This window comes from Podarcis melisellensis, assembly GCF_964234715.1.
Source record: "Podarcis melisellensis genome assembly, chromosome: 6".
NCBI classification, from domain to species: domain Eukaryota; kingdom Metazoa; phylum Chordata; class Lepidosauria; order Squamata; family Lacertidae; genus Podarcis; species Podarcis melisellensis.
Window position 1 is genome coordinate 65,703,967 of NC_138538.1, and position 19,902 is coordinate 65,723,868.

At 42.0% G+C, this 19,902-nt stretch overlaps 1 protein-coding gene across 1 annotated transcript; it reads left to right on the forward strand.

The window, feature by feature from the left end:
* Positions 1–6,964: 6,964 nt before the first annotated feature.
* LOC309372503 (interferon-induced protein 44-like) lies at positions 6,965–19,205 on the forward strand. The gene is made up of 8 exons (XM_081916138.1): positions 6,965–7,254; positions 8,265–8,764; positions 8,857–8,908; positions 12,610–12,805; positions 13,572–13,724; positions 16,948–17,119; positions 17,328–17,428; positions 18,320–19,205. The coding sequence occupies exons 2-8, from the start codon at positions 8,272–8,274 to the stop codon at positions 18,530–18,532; spliced, it is 1,380 nt and encodes a 459-aa protein (XP_081772264.1). The 5' UTR covers positions 6,965–7,254; positions 8,265–8,271; the 3' UTR covers positions 18,533–19,205.
* Positions 19,206–19,902: the final 697 nt, after the last annotated feature.

Sequence of the window (19,902 nt, forward strand, 5' to 3'; positions counted from 1 at the left end):
TTACATGTTGTTTTTTTAAAAAATGTTCCTATTATTCTAAACACATTGCAGCTTTGTTTCTTAACGATCAACTACTGAATAAAGAAGCACTTAGCAGGTGAGTAGAGCAGCATAGATTGTTAGTCTTATACCACTGCTGTATATCAGGGATGGAAAACCTCTGATCCTGTCTGTAGTCTGGCCTCAACCTTCATCTTTCCTGCTTCACTCAAGCCCTTCGCCCAGCAGTGTATTACAGCAGCCATTAGACAATGCAAATGGAGTACAAACAGAGAGAGACTTGGCAATAATGTGGAGTTGTCTGCAAGAAAATAAACATAGCCCATTGGAAGACTGATGGGATAAGGAAAGAAAGTCAGGTTGCTGCCGTTTTTAAAACACCCTAGAGATTTTAGAATAGTTGTGCCTTCTCAAAGACAAAGCAAGAGGAAAAAAGAAGAAAACGATGTTGCAAAATGAGAGGAGGGGGATAGCTAGAGTGAGAAAAAGTGTGGCACCAAGAAAGAGAGAGAGGACATACACAGAGAGAAAGAAAAGTGATGTCCCCATCCATATTTAGCTAAGATGTCTCATGAGTCTTTTGTTCACCTGAAATGGGTGGACATCTTCCATATTTCACAATTACAAATGGTAATTTTATTTTTCATCCCGCAAGAAAAAGGCTAAAGGATGAAGGGAAATAATTTCATCCATCATCCACTCTTTAAAACTGAACTGAAAGCTGGTATAAACAGTTGACAATGAACTTCATGAAAACAATCAGGCTGTGTGATTAGAAATGACTGTTTTCTGTGTCTGCTTGATGAAATGAGCTAAACAGGTTTGGTGGGGGCCTGAGAGGGAGAATATGAGAGGGAGAATCATGATTCACAGGACATAATCTGTAGTGTTTTCCAGTGCTTGCTCTCATTGATCCCTGTGAGGATGCAATTCGACACTTGAAAGCAATAGGATACAGAAGTACAGAAGTGGGAGCCATTTTAATTGTGCCCCTAATGGCTGCTCATCAGAAGTGTTCCATTTAGAAAAGGACATATGTTGGCGAACTCAGCAAACACATTTTGCTCTCTTAGAGGCCAGGTGAGCCTTTTGCACTAAATAACCAGCAATAAAGGATCAACAGGATAAAAATAATGCTCACAGGGAAATGTGCAGCTGCCATTTTGGACATCTTCCCACAGCAGTGCAAACAAGACAAAGAAAGAAAGAGTGCAAGTAAGAAGCCAGTTATGCTACGCAATGTACACATCCCATCATATTAACAATAAAATAAATGTCAAAGAAGGAGCAAAAGAAGAAATGTACTGGACATGATGACTTATTAGAGATTTTCATCTAATGGTTTTGGAAGTCTATATAAAATAATAATAATAATAATAATAATAATAATAATAATAATAATAATAATTTATTTATACCCCGCCCATCTGGCTGAGTTTCCCCAGCCACTCTGGGCGGCTCCCAATCAAGTGTTAAAAACAGTACAGCGTTACATATTAAAAACTTACCTGAAAAGGGCTTCCTTAAGATGTCTTCTGAATGTCAGGTAGTTGTTTATCTCTTTGACATCTGATATGGGAGGGCGTTCCACAGGGCGGGCGCCACTACTGAGAAGGGAAAGCAGTGAGAAGTTGCAAGTTGGTGTGTGTCCCCTTTCCCCTTCTTCATCATCTCACACTTTCTGCCTCCAATGCTTGTTTGAGGTTCAGGTGGACTGGTTTAAGCTGTCCAATTAAGCAAAGTCAACAATGATGAAATGCATCATCAAAAAAAGGGCAAAAGAGGATAGCAATTTGCATAAATTTTGCATATGCTAACATATTCGCATAGGCACACATTTAGAACTGATTATTGCCATTTAAATAGAAGTACATTTCTCGGCACAGTATTGCAGCCAACAGACCTATGTGCTCCTTCCCTCTCTATATCACAAACAAAATACTAGAAAGGGAAAATAATCCAAAATCTATTTTAGGACAATACCTTTAGTAGGCCTAGCAAAATATTGCAAAATGATCTGTCAGTGCTTGAGAACTTGAAAGCTTTTGTATTCTGTGACGTTTTGGATGGTTCAAAAAATTTTTTTGCCCTAGGTATGGATTTGGGAATTTTGCCAACCTGATCACCTTTTACCTTTTATTAGAATACAGAACTAAAATCCTTGCTTAAGAGCATCACCATCAGATGAACAGTTTTGTGCAGCTCAAAGGCCTGTAATCCCAAATGTTATTGCTTTTTGTCCTCCCAGCAATCCAGCTTTATTCTTCTTTATTACAATATTATGAGATAAAATGGCATACTTGCCTGCAACCTGATGATTTCACTTTATACAATGATATTCCGAATACAGTGGTACCTCGGTTACATACGCTTCAGGTTACAGACTCCGCTAACCCAGAAATAGTACCTCCAGTTAAGAACTTTGCTTCAGGATGAGAACAGAAATCGTGCTCCGGCAGCGCGGCAGCAGCAGGAGGCCCCATTAGCTAAAGTGGTACCTCAGGTTGAGAACAGTTCCAGGTTAAGAACGGACCTCCAGAACGAATTAAGTACTTAACCCGAGGTACCACTGTATTGTTCAAATCTCAAAGGAAAGCATGCTTTCTGAACTCAGCATTCCTATTCTGATGACAGATTGCAAGCAGGTCAAATGTATGAAGAAACATTTCATTTATTAGCTGAAAATCTAATAAACTTGTTTGAGGTTCAGGTGGACTGGTTTAAGCTGTCCAATTCAGCAAAGTCAAACTTGGTTGTTGTCGTATCCTCTTATAACGCGAATTATATCTTAAGGCAACCATAAATGTATCAACCATGTTTTTCTCAGCATTTCATTTTTTTGGAATATTTCAGCATTTCTGAAAGTAATTCAACATCTTTTGGCATTTCAACAAGCTAGAGTCCAATGCTTAAAATAAATAAATAAAAATAAATCCAGGTGAATAATGACATCTCTAGAAAACACGAGCACAGATGTCGTTTATACACCTGTGAAATGAAATTTTGCTTAGTTATATAATTGGTATTGTCTACACAAGGCATCTGACATGAGCATGTTCCAGAACCTGGTGAAGAAGAAAATACAGAGGGAAGGGTGGCAAGAAGATGGGAGATGAAATGTGTTGGGGATAGAAATGCAGATCGATTTCACTGTATACCGTAGGATACAATCTACCTTGGAATTCATGTTGGAAGTATGAGTTAAAGTACAAAACTATACTAAGAGGGCCACCTCGTGGCAAATGGAAGTATTACCAAAAGCCAAACACAGCTGATTTACAGATTAAGGATTGGGTATTTCTGTATGGATCCATGAGTTCAGTGAGAGGTGTTGAGTGGCTTATATTTTATCAACCTGAGCAGGTTGCAATGCTATGCATTTTTCCTAGGGAGTAAGCTAGTGCATTTACTTCTAAGTAAACACCCATAGGTGGGACGTGGGTGGTGGTGTGGGTTAAACCACAGAGCCTAGGACTTGCGGATCAGAAGGTCGGCGGTTTGAATCCCGGTGACGGGGTGAGCTCCAGTTGCTCAATCCCTGCTCCTGCCCACCTAGCAGTTCGAAAGCACGTCAAAGTGCAAGTAGATAAATTACTTGCAGATAAATTACTTACCTTCCGGCGGGAAGGTAAACGGCATTTCCGTGCACTCCTCTGGTTCACCAGAAGCAGCTTAGTCATGCTAGCCACATGACCCAGAAGCTGTACGCCGGCTCCCTTGGCCAATAAAGCGAAATGAGCATCGCAACCCCAGAGTCGGCCACGACTGGACCTAATGGTCAGGAGTCCTTTTACCTTTACCTTTTAAACACCCATAGACTTGAACAGTGTGACTGTTTTTTATTCTAGTTTTTCATTCACAGTATGTTCACTTCGACACCTATGCCATGATCAGGAAAATTAGATCAATGGATTAAGGCACTGCAAATCCATGTATAATGGAATACATTTTTTAATTGCCGCTTTTACAACTTATGCTGGAAATCATTACCAATTTCACTGCAGAAGACCTGGTTAAAACTCGTTTTGGGGGTTGTGGTGGTGTGTGTGTGTGTGTTGGGATTTTCACCCAAACATACCTAATGAATGCAATACTTTTTTTAAAAAAAATGTTATTAAAGGTTGCATACAGTCAAATAAAAATATTGTGTATAGTGACTGGAGAAGCAAGGTCCAGTATCAGAGTTAAGGATGCCATTGAAAATGGGTAGGTTCACAAGCTTAGTCCCTTTGTTTGTAGGTTCAACTGCAGTTCCTCCATTCCATCTCTGAAATCACTGCAGACTTCTTTTTGCTGCCAACCCCAACTCCATGAGCTCTTTCGTCAAACCTGGAGTGAGCTTGTGCTGGTCTGTGTTCTAAGGCACAACTTCTGCATGTTGTAGCTGTTACTTGGCAGCTGAATTCAGGACTTGAAAGTAGCTCACCCGCCTCAGGAGGGGCTGCCTGCAGATTTCATCTGAGTTTGCCATCATCATCATTTTTAAAAATCATAGTCATTTGTTGATTTCCCAGTTATAGTCAATGTGGAGACCTCCATAATTTTGGAAAATAAACCAAAGTCAGGTGCCAGCACTGAAGCAACCTGTTATCCAAAGCACAGAACAGATTCTGAAGCAAAATGAAAAAATGAAATTGGACACTTGCTCAGGACCTCAAAAGCACCAGCAGCCCAGCAAGCAGATAACCAGGAACCTGTTCAGAAGATGCGGGAAACTCATTCCAGGTATCTTCCTCTTGCATTGCAGAGGGCAAAGCACAACTGAATCTGTTATTATGGCTTTGAATGATTGCAAGCAAGGGCTGTTGCAACAATACTGTGCCTGCGCCAAAGTGGATTTGAAAAGGTGGGTCTCGTGAGATTGTGCAGTGTGATCTCATGTTGGTTTTTGCTCTTGACCCCCACCTTTCCTCCCCGCCGCCACCACCAGCAACCCTGCTGGGCATTGGCCAACAACACCAGAACTTGGATCAGCTGTGGAGGGAGGAGCTGTGTCCTCTCATTCTCTTTCATGTGAGCCAGTCCCTTTCCTAGCGGTGGCACCACAATTCAGGAAACCCTTTGTTGTAAAGCCTCTTGATAAGTTGAAAGAAATCTCTTCCTAGTTACTTCCGAGTGGCATAGATACCCCGTTATATGCATGATGAAATACGTGATCTGGAGCACACTCAGTTGCCATAAGAACAACTATTTATCGAGCAGAGATTATGTGAGGAGGGAGAAAAGGTTCAGAGGAATAAATTGGTGCACCTACCATTTCTTTCCAATGGGTAATACAAGTTCAGTTTTGATTACTGCCACAGAGCTGAGAAAATAACTAGCAAACTCGCAATGCTTGAAGTACACCTGAACAATGGTGCAACTGTTTTGCACAAGCCTGCAAAGAATAGCTCTTTTGTTCTTTCGGCATGCCTCCTTTGTAATAGGAGTAATAACTCCCAGAAAAAGATGTATGATTAACTGATCCATGGACTAGAGACTACGATTCCTGAATGTTCTGATGATATATGTTCACGGAACAAGAACATGCTGTTTCTGCTTATTATATTTTGTGGGGAGAAGCTTTGTATGACTTTTACCTTGACTCACCTATAGTATATATATCTTAAAAATAATGAATAAGCTTGAGAACTTCATAAGGAGAGGAAGCAGAGATGGCTCTGTGCTTAGCTCCAAAGAAAGACATCTGAACAAGTAAATGAAAGCTGAAGATTTGAGAAATGCATGATGTTCTGTACCCAAGAAAAAATGTAAGAGAGCAAGAAAACATCAAAATTGGTGTAGCATACATTGGCCTTCAAATATTCTAAACTTTTATTGTAAACTTAACTATATATACAGAACTATAGCTAAAATACACACATACTGTTGAATTTCACACAATCGTTGCATTGTACTTGGACTTCCTGTTTTATCTATGTATCAGCTATTTATCAGGTGGTGGTTCATTTTAAAAGGGTTGTACATCATCCCTGATGTCTGGTTCTAATATTTGACTACGCTTATTCCCCAAGTGCTATAGGAAAAGAGAATTAGTCTATACTATTCTTGTGCTGATTTCAAATGCATGAATCCCAATAATGACCAATGGAAAACATTAACCCTGGTATGGTTGGACTGTCACCACCAACTGTAAAGCTGCAGAAATGTGGAGGGCTCCACCTGTTGGTTTTCTGTCTGTCATGCAGCTGTGGAAGCTGGTGTGGGCAACCTTTTTTCTGTCGAAGGCTGCATTATCTCAGGGGCTGACATCAGCAGCGGGCAAGAGCGACGGCAGGGCCAAAATCATAAGTAACAGACCACCCAACGTTTTACAGATTAACATGGGGACGCTCTAATAAGATGAACTCTCCCCCCCCCCCCACTTCTGCTGTAAAATAAGTGCTCTAATTCATAGTTACAAATTGGTGAATTTAAAACTGGATTTAGTTCTGACTGTTCCAGGGTGGAGAAGGAAGCATAACAGACCATACTCTAATTTTATCGATAGTTTTTTCAGCTTCAAAAATGCAGACAAATTCCATCTATTTATTTATTTAAAAACAACTCTAACCTGAATTTGCATGGAACTGAAATTGACAGATTTGCCTGTCCCTACACACAGGCCCACCACTGACTGGGCTGCCAGGGTGGAGTGCCGCACACATGTAAGAAAGGGGGAGTTTTGGCTACAACACAACTGATGTGATCCTTTCCCTCTCTCTGCCTCTCATGTGAATGTGGTAACTGTAGGACTGCTTTGCTCCAACACTCTTCTTCCCCCCAGACTAAGGGAAAGCAGACTCTTCCCTGCATTAGCCAGAGCCTCTATCAGTCAAGAGCAGCCATTCATCCCCCGCACTTGCTTTGCTGCCCAAACACCCAGTTGCTCTTTCTCCTTGCAGGATCTCCGCAGCCTGGATTCAAGGACACGAGCCATTCAGGGACAAGCTGAGACCCCCTGCACCCCTCCCTATATGCTCACAGTCATTTCAGCTTTGTGTAGCATTTTGTCTTACTGTCAGGTATCTTGCAAGAAACTTCTATTCTAGTTCTAGCTTCCTCCCCAAGAGGATTTCCCCTGAGTCACGGACTCCAGGAAACCCGAGAACACGTGCTACTGATTCTGAGCACCTCTGGACTTCCACTTTCGTTTCCCAATTGCCGACGCGAGCTGCTTCTCGAAGGGAGGAGGCTTGTTTTCAGACGCTCCCGGGCTTCAAATCTGAGGTAAAACAGAGCTCTGGACACAGGAAAAAAATTTCCCCAAAGCTGGTAAGATCATGTCATGATGATATTTTCCTGCCACGTGCAGCTAAATAGAATGGGGACTTGACTGCTCCATACTGCTTTTTGTGATTCAGCAGCTCATTGCTTTGCATGTATGTTTGTGAGAGATTTTCTGAATCTGATCCTTCAGTGAAAGGGAAGCTTTTGGGAGGGCACCGAAATTTGCTAACTTTATCTACAAGCGCCGTGTTAATCTCTTGGGTGGAGTCAGAAAGCCTCGGCTGGCATTGTCCCATGTGAAAAGAAAAATATTATTCTTCGCCATCTAGTGGTTCTTTTTGTTTTTTCAACCGTTAGATGGAAAGCTGCTTTATATTTGCAGATCACCATGAAACCTGATGCTTATTTAATACAGCAAGCTGAAGGCATGCGCAGAGCAAGCCTCCTCCCCATGCTTACTCAGGCATGTTCAATGGGGCCTAGCCCCCTAAGTACCACAGCTGCAGTTCACAGACCAGCAGCACAAATCTGTGCAGGTTGAATCAAATGAGGCTCTTATTGTCAAAGCTTGTTCTCCAGCCCCCAGCATGTCTTGGGTGGGGCTGTAGGACTGAAGTCTTCTTAACATTTACCCTGTGGAGGTTTGAAAGAGAAATGTGGCATATGTGTTTGAAAGCCTTGATTCCAGCATGCTGCTGCTGCCCATCCATTTATGTGGAAGCATGACTTGCTCCATCAAAACTTTATGCTCCCAATTGTTCCTCTGAAATGCTGCCTTTTCTGCTCCACATCTGATGTCATATGGGGCAGGTAGGGATTGCTTTATGAAAATGGTCTCATGTGCAACATTGGAGGCTTAGAGGAACATGTCTGGACAAGAGGTTCCCCAGTCCTGGCCTACATTGGCTGGAAGTGGGTTTCTGAATTTCAGACAGGGATATCTCCTAAACATGTCTTGAGATGCTGGAAATTGAACTATGACCTTCTGTCACCTAGCTTTGGCTGTTTCCAATTCCAGAAATATTTATATTCCTACTATATCTCATTTCTTTCAGATTAAAGATGGCCTCATCTCGATTGACCAAAACTGAGGAAAAGGTGCTGCTGGATATTTTGGGATGCCAACATCTAAGCCTTCTCTATAAAGCAAGTTTGCATACCTACAATGTCAATGCATTTCATAACAAATGCGACAATCAGGGCCCAACTGTAGTTGTGGGATACAATGCAAGTGGCTATATCTTTGGAGGCTTTACTGAACAGAGTTATGCTTCAGCTGGAAAATACCTATTTGATAACAATGCTTTCCTGTTTAGATTGAAAGGGAAAGAGCAGGAGCCCAGCGTACTAAAATTCCCAGTCAAGAATGCTGTTGAGGCTGTCCTTGACAATAGTGCATATGGTCCTACATTTGGAGCTAACACACTTGTATTCCTGTCTGAAAGCAAGAATAGTGTTACCACAGATGCTAACACTAACAGTTACACACTCAATGCAGAAGACCTATATGGAAATGACCAAGTCCTTTTGGAATGTGAAGTATATCGAGTTGAAGGTGAGCTGAAACAATCATTTAAAAGTTATTTCATTTTTTGAAACCCGTTGATTTGCCCTCTTGCTAAATATCAAATTTCATTTTCTCCTTAGGACTGAGTAGCATTTTGGAAAAACCATGGCGGGAGATGACATGGACAACAGAGTAGGTTACTGACTCGAGAAACACTCCCACCCCATTTTCCCCCACCCCACACACCATATAGGCAAGCCAGTGGCATTGTTTCATTTACAGTGGTACCTCGGGTTAAGAACTTAATTCGTTCCGGAGGTCCGTTCTTAACCTGAAACTGTTCTTAACCTGAGGTACCACTTTAGCTAATGGGGCCTCCTCCTTCCGCCACCACATAATTTCTGTTTTCATCCTGAGGTAAAGTTCTTAACCCAAGATACTATTTCTGGGTTTTCAGAGTCTGTAACCTGAAGCGTCTATAACCTGAAGTGTCTGTAACCCGAGGTACCAGTGTATTTATTTAAGGCATTTATATACAATTGAATCCATTTAATTTCCAAGTGGTTTCAAAGTTACCCCAGTTCAAGGGCACATTATAGCTGGGCTAAAGCACTTGACCAGTGAGAGCCAAGTGAGGGGTGTGGCTTGTGGAGAGTTCTGAGAGGTAAGATGGAGGCCTGGAGGACCACATTTGGCCTCTGCACCTGAGTTTCCCAACCCCTGCTTCTAACAGGTGTTACTTTCTTATCTTTTCTTCCCTTGGCTAGTCATCCTCTCGGGTACACGGTCTAAACCACTGAGCCTCTTGGGCTTGCTGATCATAAGTCACTAGTTGGAATCTGTGTGATGGGGTGATCTGTTGCTTTATCCCAGCTCCTGCCAATTTAGCAGTTTGAAAGCATAACAGCGCGAGCAGATAAATAGATACCGTTGCAGTGGGAAGGTAAATGGCATTTCTGTGCACTCTGGCACTCGTCATGGTGTCCTGTGCACCAGAAATTGGCCACGTGACCTGGAAAAAACCTCTGTGGACAGATGCTATCTCTCTTGGCCTTAAAGCTGCTCCTATAGTCAAATTCAGCTGGACTTAACCATCCAGGGGTCCTTTACCTTTTTTTAAAAAATAATATTTTATTAGATTTTAACAAGAAAAAAGATTACAGAAACAAAAAAAAAAAAACTCCAGAAAAATACAAAAACCAAAAATTCAACACAAAACAAGAAAATAAAAATAAAAATCCCTCCTTTCAATTTCTCACCATTCTTTTACTTATTTTCCTGACTTCTTCTCACCTCTCTCTTTGTATTCCATTTAAAAATTTATTCAGCAAATTCATACCCTCTTATCTTACCCTTAATTATGTGTCCCCATATAATATTACTTCATATTTTCATTTATAATCAAACCATTCTTGCAAATTCTTATTTCACCTTATTACTCAAACCACTTCATTTTTTGCATTAATTTCATTAATTTTATCTTGTCCTCAAATCTCTAAAATTTCTAAAATTAAACCACATTTAACCTTTCTGCTAAAGCCAATTACTTCCTTTCCAACATCTCTTAATATTTCATTAGTATTACACTAATTCCATAAATATAGGTTTATGACAAAAAGCATTTCTCATTCTAGGTTTATCCAACTTTTTTTTCCTGGTTCCGGGTAATGTCAGTCCTTATGTCATTATATCCTCATCAGTCAGGTGTTCTAATATCTGAAGCTCTCAGGTCACTTCCAAGCCCCCTCTGTGAGTTTTCTTGTTTCTGTTTGTAGTTGCATACATCCGTGTTGCATACATCCTTGTTCCCTGTTGGGTTCTTTCGCATTTTCTTCTCTTTCTCTTTGGGAAGCCAATCACCGGGGAGTTCCGTACAGTAGTATTCTTCATTTCCTTTTATCCAATTGTCCCATTCCCCGGTGTTGCACTCCCCAGTGTTTAGTTTGTAATCCAAAGAGTAATTGTTCCAAAAATAATCTTCCATTTGTTTCACAGTCCTACCAGAGATAAGAATTTTCTTAAGTCCAAAATTTAGCCAGTGTCCTCCAAGTTGCATCTCCCAGTGTTGCAGCTTTTGGTCATGTAGGACTTGAAGTCTCTGTGTCTTTTGAGGTGCATTCACAACCTCTTCCATCTTTCTCTGCCTTGCACTTGCCCTGTTAAACCAGTTTCCTGGGTAGATTGTTGTGCAGTTTCTGTAACTGCATTTCTCATTGGCACCTCTTTGCTGACTGCAGCTGTTATATAGTCCATGTTTTGATTCATCAGAGACATTTTCTCATCCAGCTGTCGCAGCACATCATATATTTTGTCCAGGGCAGATAAAACTTCCTCTCTAATCATTTCTGTCAAGGTCAGGGAGCTGGTCCCACGGTCTGATTTTCCCAGTTACTATGTTCTCTTTATAGATTGAAACAGACACACTGGTAGGCTTCCTCTAGGGGGTGTAGTTACTTTTTGGCATCCATTTTTTAAAATGTATCCAACAAAGAAAAAAAGTTACTTTCGATTTTCAGATATTTTGTTTCCTTTCAATATAAAACAAACAGGCAGAAAGCAGCATTGGAATTATTTTTTTTCCTTTTCCAATTCTATCTGTCAATTTTTCTATGTTCAAATTGTGAGCATCACCGACAGTTTCTTTCCTGTCATTCCGTCCCCAGGTTAGGGACAATGGAGACTTATTTTCTTAACTCACTCTCTGCAGGATTAGAAAGTCAAATTTTCCCCCCCTTATCCTTCTGCTGTCTAGGGGGATTTGGTGGTTAAAAGTGCAGGAAATTTCAAGCTTTCAATTTATCCGGCTTTTAGTTTGTAATATCTTTGCTTTGGTCTTTATACAAAGAACGGGAGGCGGACTTCCTGTTTGCACCTTCCCGTCTTGGGTCAAATTCAAAGGTATATTTTTAATCCAAAAGTTTCAATTGTCCTACTCACGGGTTGTTGTTTAAAGTCCGAATTGTCACAGGAAAAAGGACAGCGCTCTCCAACATCAGCTGTGCAGCTTCGCTCCGCAGAAGTAGCGATTGACTCTCAGCACCGCGCCAACACCCGTCTCACTCCGGAGCCCTTCCTTTACCTTTACCACTATGCTGCTGGGGTCCGGCAGGCCCCTTTCAAAAGTCTGTGCTAGAAATAAAATTAATGATTGATTTCAAATTGACTCCATTTTAACATCAAAATAGAATTTATTGATATTGCAAAACCACACCCAATATGAAATGCATTGGTGGTGCATTGGAGTCTACCGTGCTAACCTAAATTCATCTGTGGACTATCAAGGAGCACTGGGGAATAAGCAGAAGCATGCACCGTGCTATTTGAGGCTACAGCTTTGCCTGTCATGACCTTGGCCTCAGATAATGTCAGATGATTGGAAGGTGGGTGTAACTTGGACCTAACGGCCTTGCAGGTCAAATGGAGAAGGCTGCCAGGCCCAGTGAGGCCCACAAGCCATAGCTCCCCACCAGTGGAGATTAGTTTAAAAGCTGATTACTTCGTGAAGGGATGTAGAAAGATGTCTGCATTTTCTTATTTTAGGAGAATCAGGCAGGGAAGGAAGATATTGTATCGGGCAGTAGGCTAAAAATGGTGGTAAACAACAGAAATTAGTCTCCAAAGAGAAATTCTTTTGGTGGTGGTATTTAAGCAATTTCTCAACAGCTGTGTCTGAAATGTGGGCAGTTTAGGTCACTAAACATGTAGGTACTCTGTGCTAAATTTCAGAAGGTTTGTACACATTATCTTCATTTGATTCACAATTAAAACCCTTAGGCTTCAACATAATAGAGTGTTGCTTTGCTTATCAACTTTAACACTGTATAACCAGGATATATGTATATATGATTAAGCTAATATGGTTAATAGACAGATTTATTTTGCTACCTTGGCAGGAAAAGGGAAGTGCTGATGAAAGAAATAAGAACTTACAAACCTTGCTTGGGTGCTGTGCCCCAGTGTCGGGTTTTGCTCGTTGGGCCAGTTGGAGCAGGGAAGTCCAGTTTCTTCAACTCTGTGAATTCAACTTTCCGAGGCTACGTGTCAAGTCAAGCTGCAGCAGGATCAGATTCCACAAGTCTGACAAAGCAGGTAGCTCTGCACTGCTAAAGCAAAGATTAAGGACGGGCCTCCAGAACGTATTAAGTTTGTAACCCAAGGTACCGCTGTATTTCCAAACATGTTGGCCAATAACTAATGGCAACAAAATGATACATGAGATTCAATATATACTTCAACTAGGGTTCCTAGACTACAACTCCCATCAGCCCTTGCTAGGAGACCATTTGAAAACCATAAAAAGCACAAAACATCTTGTCCTCCCCCTTCCTTTCCTGGCTGTTGTAAGGATTTTCAAGCTGCAAAGAAAACATTGAGATAGCCCAGTCCTTTTGGCAGCTGAATGATTGTAGCCCATAAGCATATGTTGGCACAGAAGCGCCTCTTGATTAATGCCAATTACAGAACAACCAAATAAAGCCGGAGATGGAGGCTCATCCATGGCAGGGACACGCACCCAGATACGGGCTTGCTTGGCACAGCAGGATGCGGTGAGCTCCCTAGATCCCACTGGGGAACATTGCCAGGATTTTTGCCACATAAATCCTGGCTTTCCTCTGCCTGAACCTCCTCTCTGCCCACGGAGGGCAGCAAGGAGCTACCGCCATTGACTTGTGACGTGACCGGAAACCCCTACTTAACTTGCCTTTCTAACCTGTTTCTTGTGTAATGGAGCTTCTGTGGTTTTATACAGAGCCACAAAAATTAATGAAATTTGTCATTTACATATGTAAAAGAGAAAGGAAAGCAGATAGGAATAGATTTCAATACGGTGTTATTTGCATTTTTTAAAAAATAGTATAGGACTTATCATCTTAAAAGCGGAAGCAGTAGAACTCCACTCCCAGTCATCTTCTGTGATACCATGGGGCTTGAAGCTCAACCCAACGCTGGTCTGGACCTTGAGGACGTGCGCAGCGTATTGGAGGGCCATATTCCTGATCGGTACTCGGTAAGATGCATCCTCTGTTGTTCATTTTAGATTGAGAGATTATCATTTAGGAACCTCTGCTTTTCATTTCTAATTTACTTCTATAATGCAAACATCACACTTCCTGTGCTCCACCATTATAACCCCAGCAAGCACAGATTTATTTTCCCAAGTGGTTTGCCAGGCTAAGGAGCCATGGTAGTTTCAGCCCATGCCATCAAAACTCAGCTTCTTCAGAGTAAAAAATATATTGAAACCATTTGGGAAATATCTCACAGATCAGCTTATCATGCTGAGCAGCCTGAACATGGTTGGGTTTTTAGTTTCCACTTGCAATTGATTGGATGTGCAAGTTAGATCTATCTCTTTGGGAAAACCCAAATAGCCAATTGCTCTCTTTGGCCACCAAAGAGCAGTCCCCCTCCCCGAGGGGGGAGAGCGGTACAGGGAATCAGTGGAAGAAGAGGAAATGTGGAAAAGCCCTTGGAGGAGAATTTGGGAAAATGCTTGTTGTAATGGTATCCTCAGTACTAGATTGAGAATACCAGAGTACTAATTCAGGTACTACACCCTCACCACACTGGATAAAAATGCTTTTCAAAATGGGGCGGGAACTGACTACATGTCATTTTCGGTGTACCTGTATGCACAAATGGTCACTTTATATATCAAAGATGGCTGCTCCATGAGCACTACATGGGGGCTGTCATCTTTTGTATGTAGGTTCATCAACAACAACAACAACAATATTTATTACGGCCGTAGGCCCATACCGGTAAAAGCAACACATAAATAACAGCTTGAGCACGTGGGGAAAAAACAGCCGCTAAAACACCACTATAACAATAAAATACTATAAGGTAGAATGGCATACTACGCCTTAGTTAGCTTGTAGTGCTCCTTGGCGTCGCTTTTGGGTAAGGACAGCGACCATGGTTGATGGTTAATTGGTTAAGTTGACAATACGTGGCAAAGATCTTCAAAGCTCTGGTTAGTCCAACACGTTTATAAGATAGAATTACCGCGTCGTCCGCATATAAAAGGAGTGGGCAGCGGTAGTCCGCTAGTCTAGGCGCGTGTGTACTTGGAGATGAGTTAACTAGGGGTGCTCGCATGTCGCTGATGAATAGGTTGAATAGGCAGGGAGCCACTATACATCCTTGGCGCACTCCCTTGTTTATTGGTATCGAATTTGTGAGGTTGCCCGCAGGAGTAAGTCTCACTCTAGCAAGGGTACCTTCGTGAAGCTGACTTATAAGCCATAAGAGTCTTCTATCAATGCCCTGTTTCGCAAGTTTCTCCCATAGAATATTTCTAGGAACGCTGTCAAAGGCTGCCTTTAGGTCTAAGAAGGCAGCACAGAGGTAGCCCCGGGGAGGAGAGGAGTACTTCCGTGCCAGATGATAAAGAACTATCACATGATCGGTTGTAGAGCGTTTAATTCTGAACCCTGCTTGTTCGTGGCCAATCTGATTAGTCTCATCTACCCATCGCAATAGTTTAGTCAGCAAAAAGCTGGCATAAACTTTCCCTATGATCGAAAGGAGGCTGATGTTATGGTAGTTTTCCGGCTCCGTTGGAGAACCTTTTTTATGAATTGGTACTATAATGGCCTCCTTCCATATTTTGGGGATGAGACCAGAAGCGTTGATTGCATCGAAGGTTTTGGCCAGGATGCCAGCCCACCATTTTGGGTGTAGTTTAATGGCTTCAGCAGGGATCAGATCGGGCCCTGGGGCTTTGCCCGGTTTCAGCTGAGCTATTAGCTTGGCTATTTCGTCAGGATCGGTGGGAGGCCAAATAGGTAGATGGGTAAACAGATGAGTCAGGTGGTCGGAGGGAGCATCTGCCTGTGAGAAGCATTTCTTCAGGAACAATTCCCATGTCGGTGCAGGGATGACTGCCCTTGGGTATTTCCTCACCCTTCTGTTTATCAAAGACCAGAATTCCCTGGATCTGTGTGGTTTTGAAGCAGTAATCAAAGCCTGCCAGCGATTATGTTGCCACTCACGTTTGGCAATTTTCTGCGTGCGTTTGTAAGCTAGCTTGGCTTGTGCATAACTAGCTGGCAGAGTAGATGCATCGGAGGTCTTATATACATTATATATAGCACGAAGGCGCTGTCTTGCTTGTTTGCACTGAGAATTATACCAGGGGGCACCGTAAGTATATTCATTTCGATTTAATATTTTGGGTGGTAACCTGAAGAAGGACATAAGATCAGTCGTGTGATGGTGGAAGCGTTTCAACACTATGCTATGCTCGTCTGAGGCAAAGCCTATGTTGGGATGGGGCCCGAGGATTTCTTTTTGAAAGAATTCCTGATACCTTTGAGCCTGGGTCTGGGTCCATTTGATTCCTCTTACTTGGAGAGATTCGTTGGTTACCATCTGGGGTCGCATGTCTATGAGCCTCCGACTGCCAGTTCAGGGAAAGCTTGGCTACAAGGGGAAGATGATCACTAGATTGTACATTCTCGATCTTAAAGGTGGAAATACACTTAAGTAGATCCCTGGAGACCAACAGGTAATCGAGGACGCTGTTTGATTTAACGCTCAGGTGGGTGAAATCCCCAGGAATATCAGGGAGGCATGTGCCATTTAAGGGGACCAGATTTAAACGGATGGCCATTTGATAGAGGAGTACTCCAGCCTCATTTGCTCTGTGATCTTTAGAAGTTCTCCTCATGAGATGTTCCAGATCATAATTATCAAGGTTTGGGGTAACCCACCATTTGGCTTTGGTCAGCGAGTCCCAGTTTGCTGCTGTGCGGGCGTTAAAATCGCCACCTATTAAGGCCGGGGTATTAGGAAACTTAACATAGCATGAGAGCAAATGCTCTTCTAGCGAGCCCCATTTAGAGCCAAGTTCGGGGGAAGAACCCCCAGGTGGCAGGTAGACATTTGTAACTAGAAGTGAGATCTTTTCCCCCGCAATCAGCCCGGTAAGGGCGTAAGGAGGCAAGGCCTGTACTAGAGTAAGTTTAGAATGTAGGTTGAGGGAGATGCCTATTATTAGGCCCCCTTTAGGGCGGCCTCCTTTCAGGGAGGGGCAGGCAGGGAGTTCTAGAAGCTCAAAGCCATTTAGGACAATTTTCTCTACTTCCCACGATTCTTGGAACAAGATGATATGGAACATGTTAATATACTGTAGGTTCATCCATCTCTATGTCTCTCACACAACCCTATAGGAATTTGATTCGGTTGCAGCTTTCCTATATTTTTTCTTCTATTACCCTTTTCAGTTCAATCCATCCTGTGTTATGAGCCCCAATATGCCAAACTATATCAAGTGCCCCTCTCCAAAAGACCGGATTCATTGTGTTGCATTCATTATTGATGGGTCCAAGGTTGAGATCCTCCCTGAGAAGCTGGAAGAAAAACTGAAAGACATTCGTAGAAAAGCGAACAGTTTTGGTCAGTCTTTTAAATTTATTTTACATTTATGTTTTGATCAACCTCAATGTAGTTGCTATCTTATTTCATATCTTTAAAAATGGCTTCAAATAGTTCTTAGCTCAGTGCTAAAAAAAAACCACAATAATAATTGTGGAGGCTATTCCCAATTCAAAAGGAAAAAACAAACATTTATTATACTCCTTTTTATAAGTTAATCTCCTTACAGGTGTTCCACAGCTTGTTATTCTAACTAAAGTGGATCAGATTTGTCCTATTGTTGAAGAAGATATATCATACGTATACAAAAGCATGGCTGTTCAGAAGAAGGTAAACTGTTAAATTAAAAGCTATCTTTAAAGCTAGTCAGGTTTTTCTTTAATATTTTAAGCTTTCTGTTACTTTTTCTTTCCTTGTTTTGTTTTGCTTCTGCTCATACTTCTTGGGTTTTTTTATATCTTCTACTCTGGGCTAATGAGAATATACACTTGAAGGTAATGGCTGGCTGATAAATGTCCCTGGACTCAGCTACACAGATGCAAATAAAACATTTTAAAAGGTTTGTGAAATGCAATATACCAAAGTGACACTAGCTGGTGACAGTGCGGTATATTTTTCAAAACATTTTTTTAAAAAGCATTTTCACAGCGTTTTTAAATATGTGTGTAGATTCCTTCCCTGTGTGAGAAGCAGGAAAGGGAAGAGGTCCCAAGCTGAGAGGCTGGGAAGGTCCATCCCTTTCTGTGTGAGACAAGGTTTAAGAGCTACCTTTGCATTTTTCTTTCTCTTTCTGTTTAGATTAGTTTGCTTTTTATTGCATTGTATTATGAAAAACTGTCATAACATCTTTGCGTTCTAGATGTGCAAAGGACATCTAGAGGTTTGTAATTTAGAGTGTGTTTGTAATTTAGAGTGTGTTTGTAATTTGGAGAGTGTGTGGCCTGAGGAAAATCCTGAGGGTCAAAAAGAGGCTCACCCTGGTCTAGGGCATTAAAGGTCATAGGGCATTGAACCAACACTTTTCAATTGGACCTGGAAATGGACTGGACCTTGTTTCTTGTAAGTGGCCCTGAAATTTTTTGGTTTGGGTTCAGTGTACGGATATGGGGCATAAAAATATAATTAATACACGCAGCAGTGGCCTTCTGTCAGCTGGTGGGACCAAAGGGGCATAAAAATAGTGTTCCCTTGGTAACAAATCACATTTTATTTCCTTTACAGATGCGGCTAATGGAAGCAAAACTTGGCATCCCTCTGTCTCATATAGTTCCTGTTAAAAATTATTCCTCGGAGCTGGAACTGAGGAATGATGTTGATATCCTGATACTCATGGCAGTGAGGCAGATGCTTCGTTTAGCTGAAGACTACCTTGACGACTGTGATGACGAACCTCCGGTCAATCGTTCCATTAAGGATTGTTATGCTGAGCCTTGATATATTTACTGAAGCCCATTAGAATTCTAGTTTATGCTTTAGATTTTTAATAAAAGTGACCAAGTTTATTCTCCATTTAGGGAGATGCCATTCCAGATTTGAAACATTCTTACATTCTAATCTCAGTATCTCGCTGCTGCTCCTGCTGTATGTTTGTGGCTAATGGACAGGTTAACTGTAGAGCTGCAAGGCTTTTATGTTCTTTTGGCCTCCAACATCCTTTCCAAACCTAAAATTCTGTTTCTATTATAAGACAATCATTAAGACAATAATACTATATAGGTAGCTTGCATGAGGTCCATTACACTGCGACTCCAGTCTAGAAACCAGATTGGTGTGTGCACTAGAGATGTGATCTGAAGGGAAAGAGAAATAAATAATACCAGCTGCCAGGAAAACCAGTTATGCTCTGAGCAAGTGCAAGAGGGTAACTAAGCCATTAACCAGAGGCCTTGGAAAAGTTGAGAAAGTGGTGCAACCTCAAGTTATAGACGTGATACTGGGGGGGGGGGGCTTATATACAGGGGTTGATGATTCTCATGTGATATGCCAGATCAATAAATAACTAGGTATAAAATGGACTTCCATGTTGATGAGAAATATTTCAGGTGTTTTGTATCTTTTTAATGTTACTGCTTTCTTAAAACAAACAAATAAATGCATGTGAAACTCAGTGTATGAATGAATTCTGAAGTTACCAGCTGCAAAATATGCCACCCTTGGTCCCTGAAGTCCTTACTCAACTTGGAGGATCTTGAAAAAGGGGGAAAGGAAGAAGGAAAAGAAAGGGTAGACAGTTAACCTGTTGCTGTAAATCTCAGAAAAAGAACTATCCCCGTAAGAGCACATAGTGCTGTTGTGGATAGATTTTTCTGAAACTGTTGCTCATATTGGGGGCATGCTAATAATTGCTTGGCTAATAATCTCAGCGGGACGCGGGTGGTGCGGTGGGTTAAACCACAGAGCCTAGGACTTGCCAATCAGAAGGTTGGCAGTTCGAATCCCCGCGACAGGGTGAGCTCCCATTGTTCGGTCCCTGCTCCTGCCAGCCTAGCAGTTCAAAAGCACGTCAAAGTGCAAGTAGATAAATAGGTACCGCTCCAGCGGGGAGGTAAACGGTGTTTCCGTGCACTGCTCTGGTTCACCAGAAGCGGCTTGGTCATGCTGGCCACATGACCCGGAAGCTGTACGCCGGCTCCCTCGGCCAATAAAGCGAGATGAGCGCCGCAACCCCAGAGTCGGCCATGACTGGACCTAATGGTCAGGGGTCCCTTTACCTTTAATAATCTCAGCAATGCAGCAGTTCAAGCTCAATAACCTTTGTGTCTCAGAACTGTAGGGATGTTTAGGACTGAATTGCTGCCTTCATG

What these genes read in the sequence shown, in the direction of transcription:
- LOC309372503 (XM_081916138.1), top strand. Translation starts at nt 8,272, where the DNA reads ATGGCCTCATCTCGATTGACCAAAACTGAGGAAAAGGTGCTGCTGGAT. An exon ending in GAGATGACATGGACAACAGA is followed by an intron (nt 8,909 to 12,609) that starts GTAGGTTACTGA and finishes CTACCTTGGCAG; the next exon opens with GAAAAGGGAAGTGCTGATGA. An exon ending in ATATTCCTGATCGGTACTCG is followed by an intron (nt 13,725 to 16,947) that starts GTAAGATGCATC and finishes TACCCTTTTCAG; the next exon opens with TTCAATCCATCCTGTGTTAT.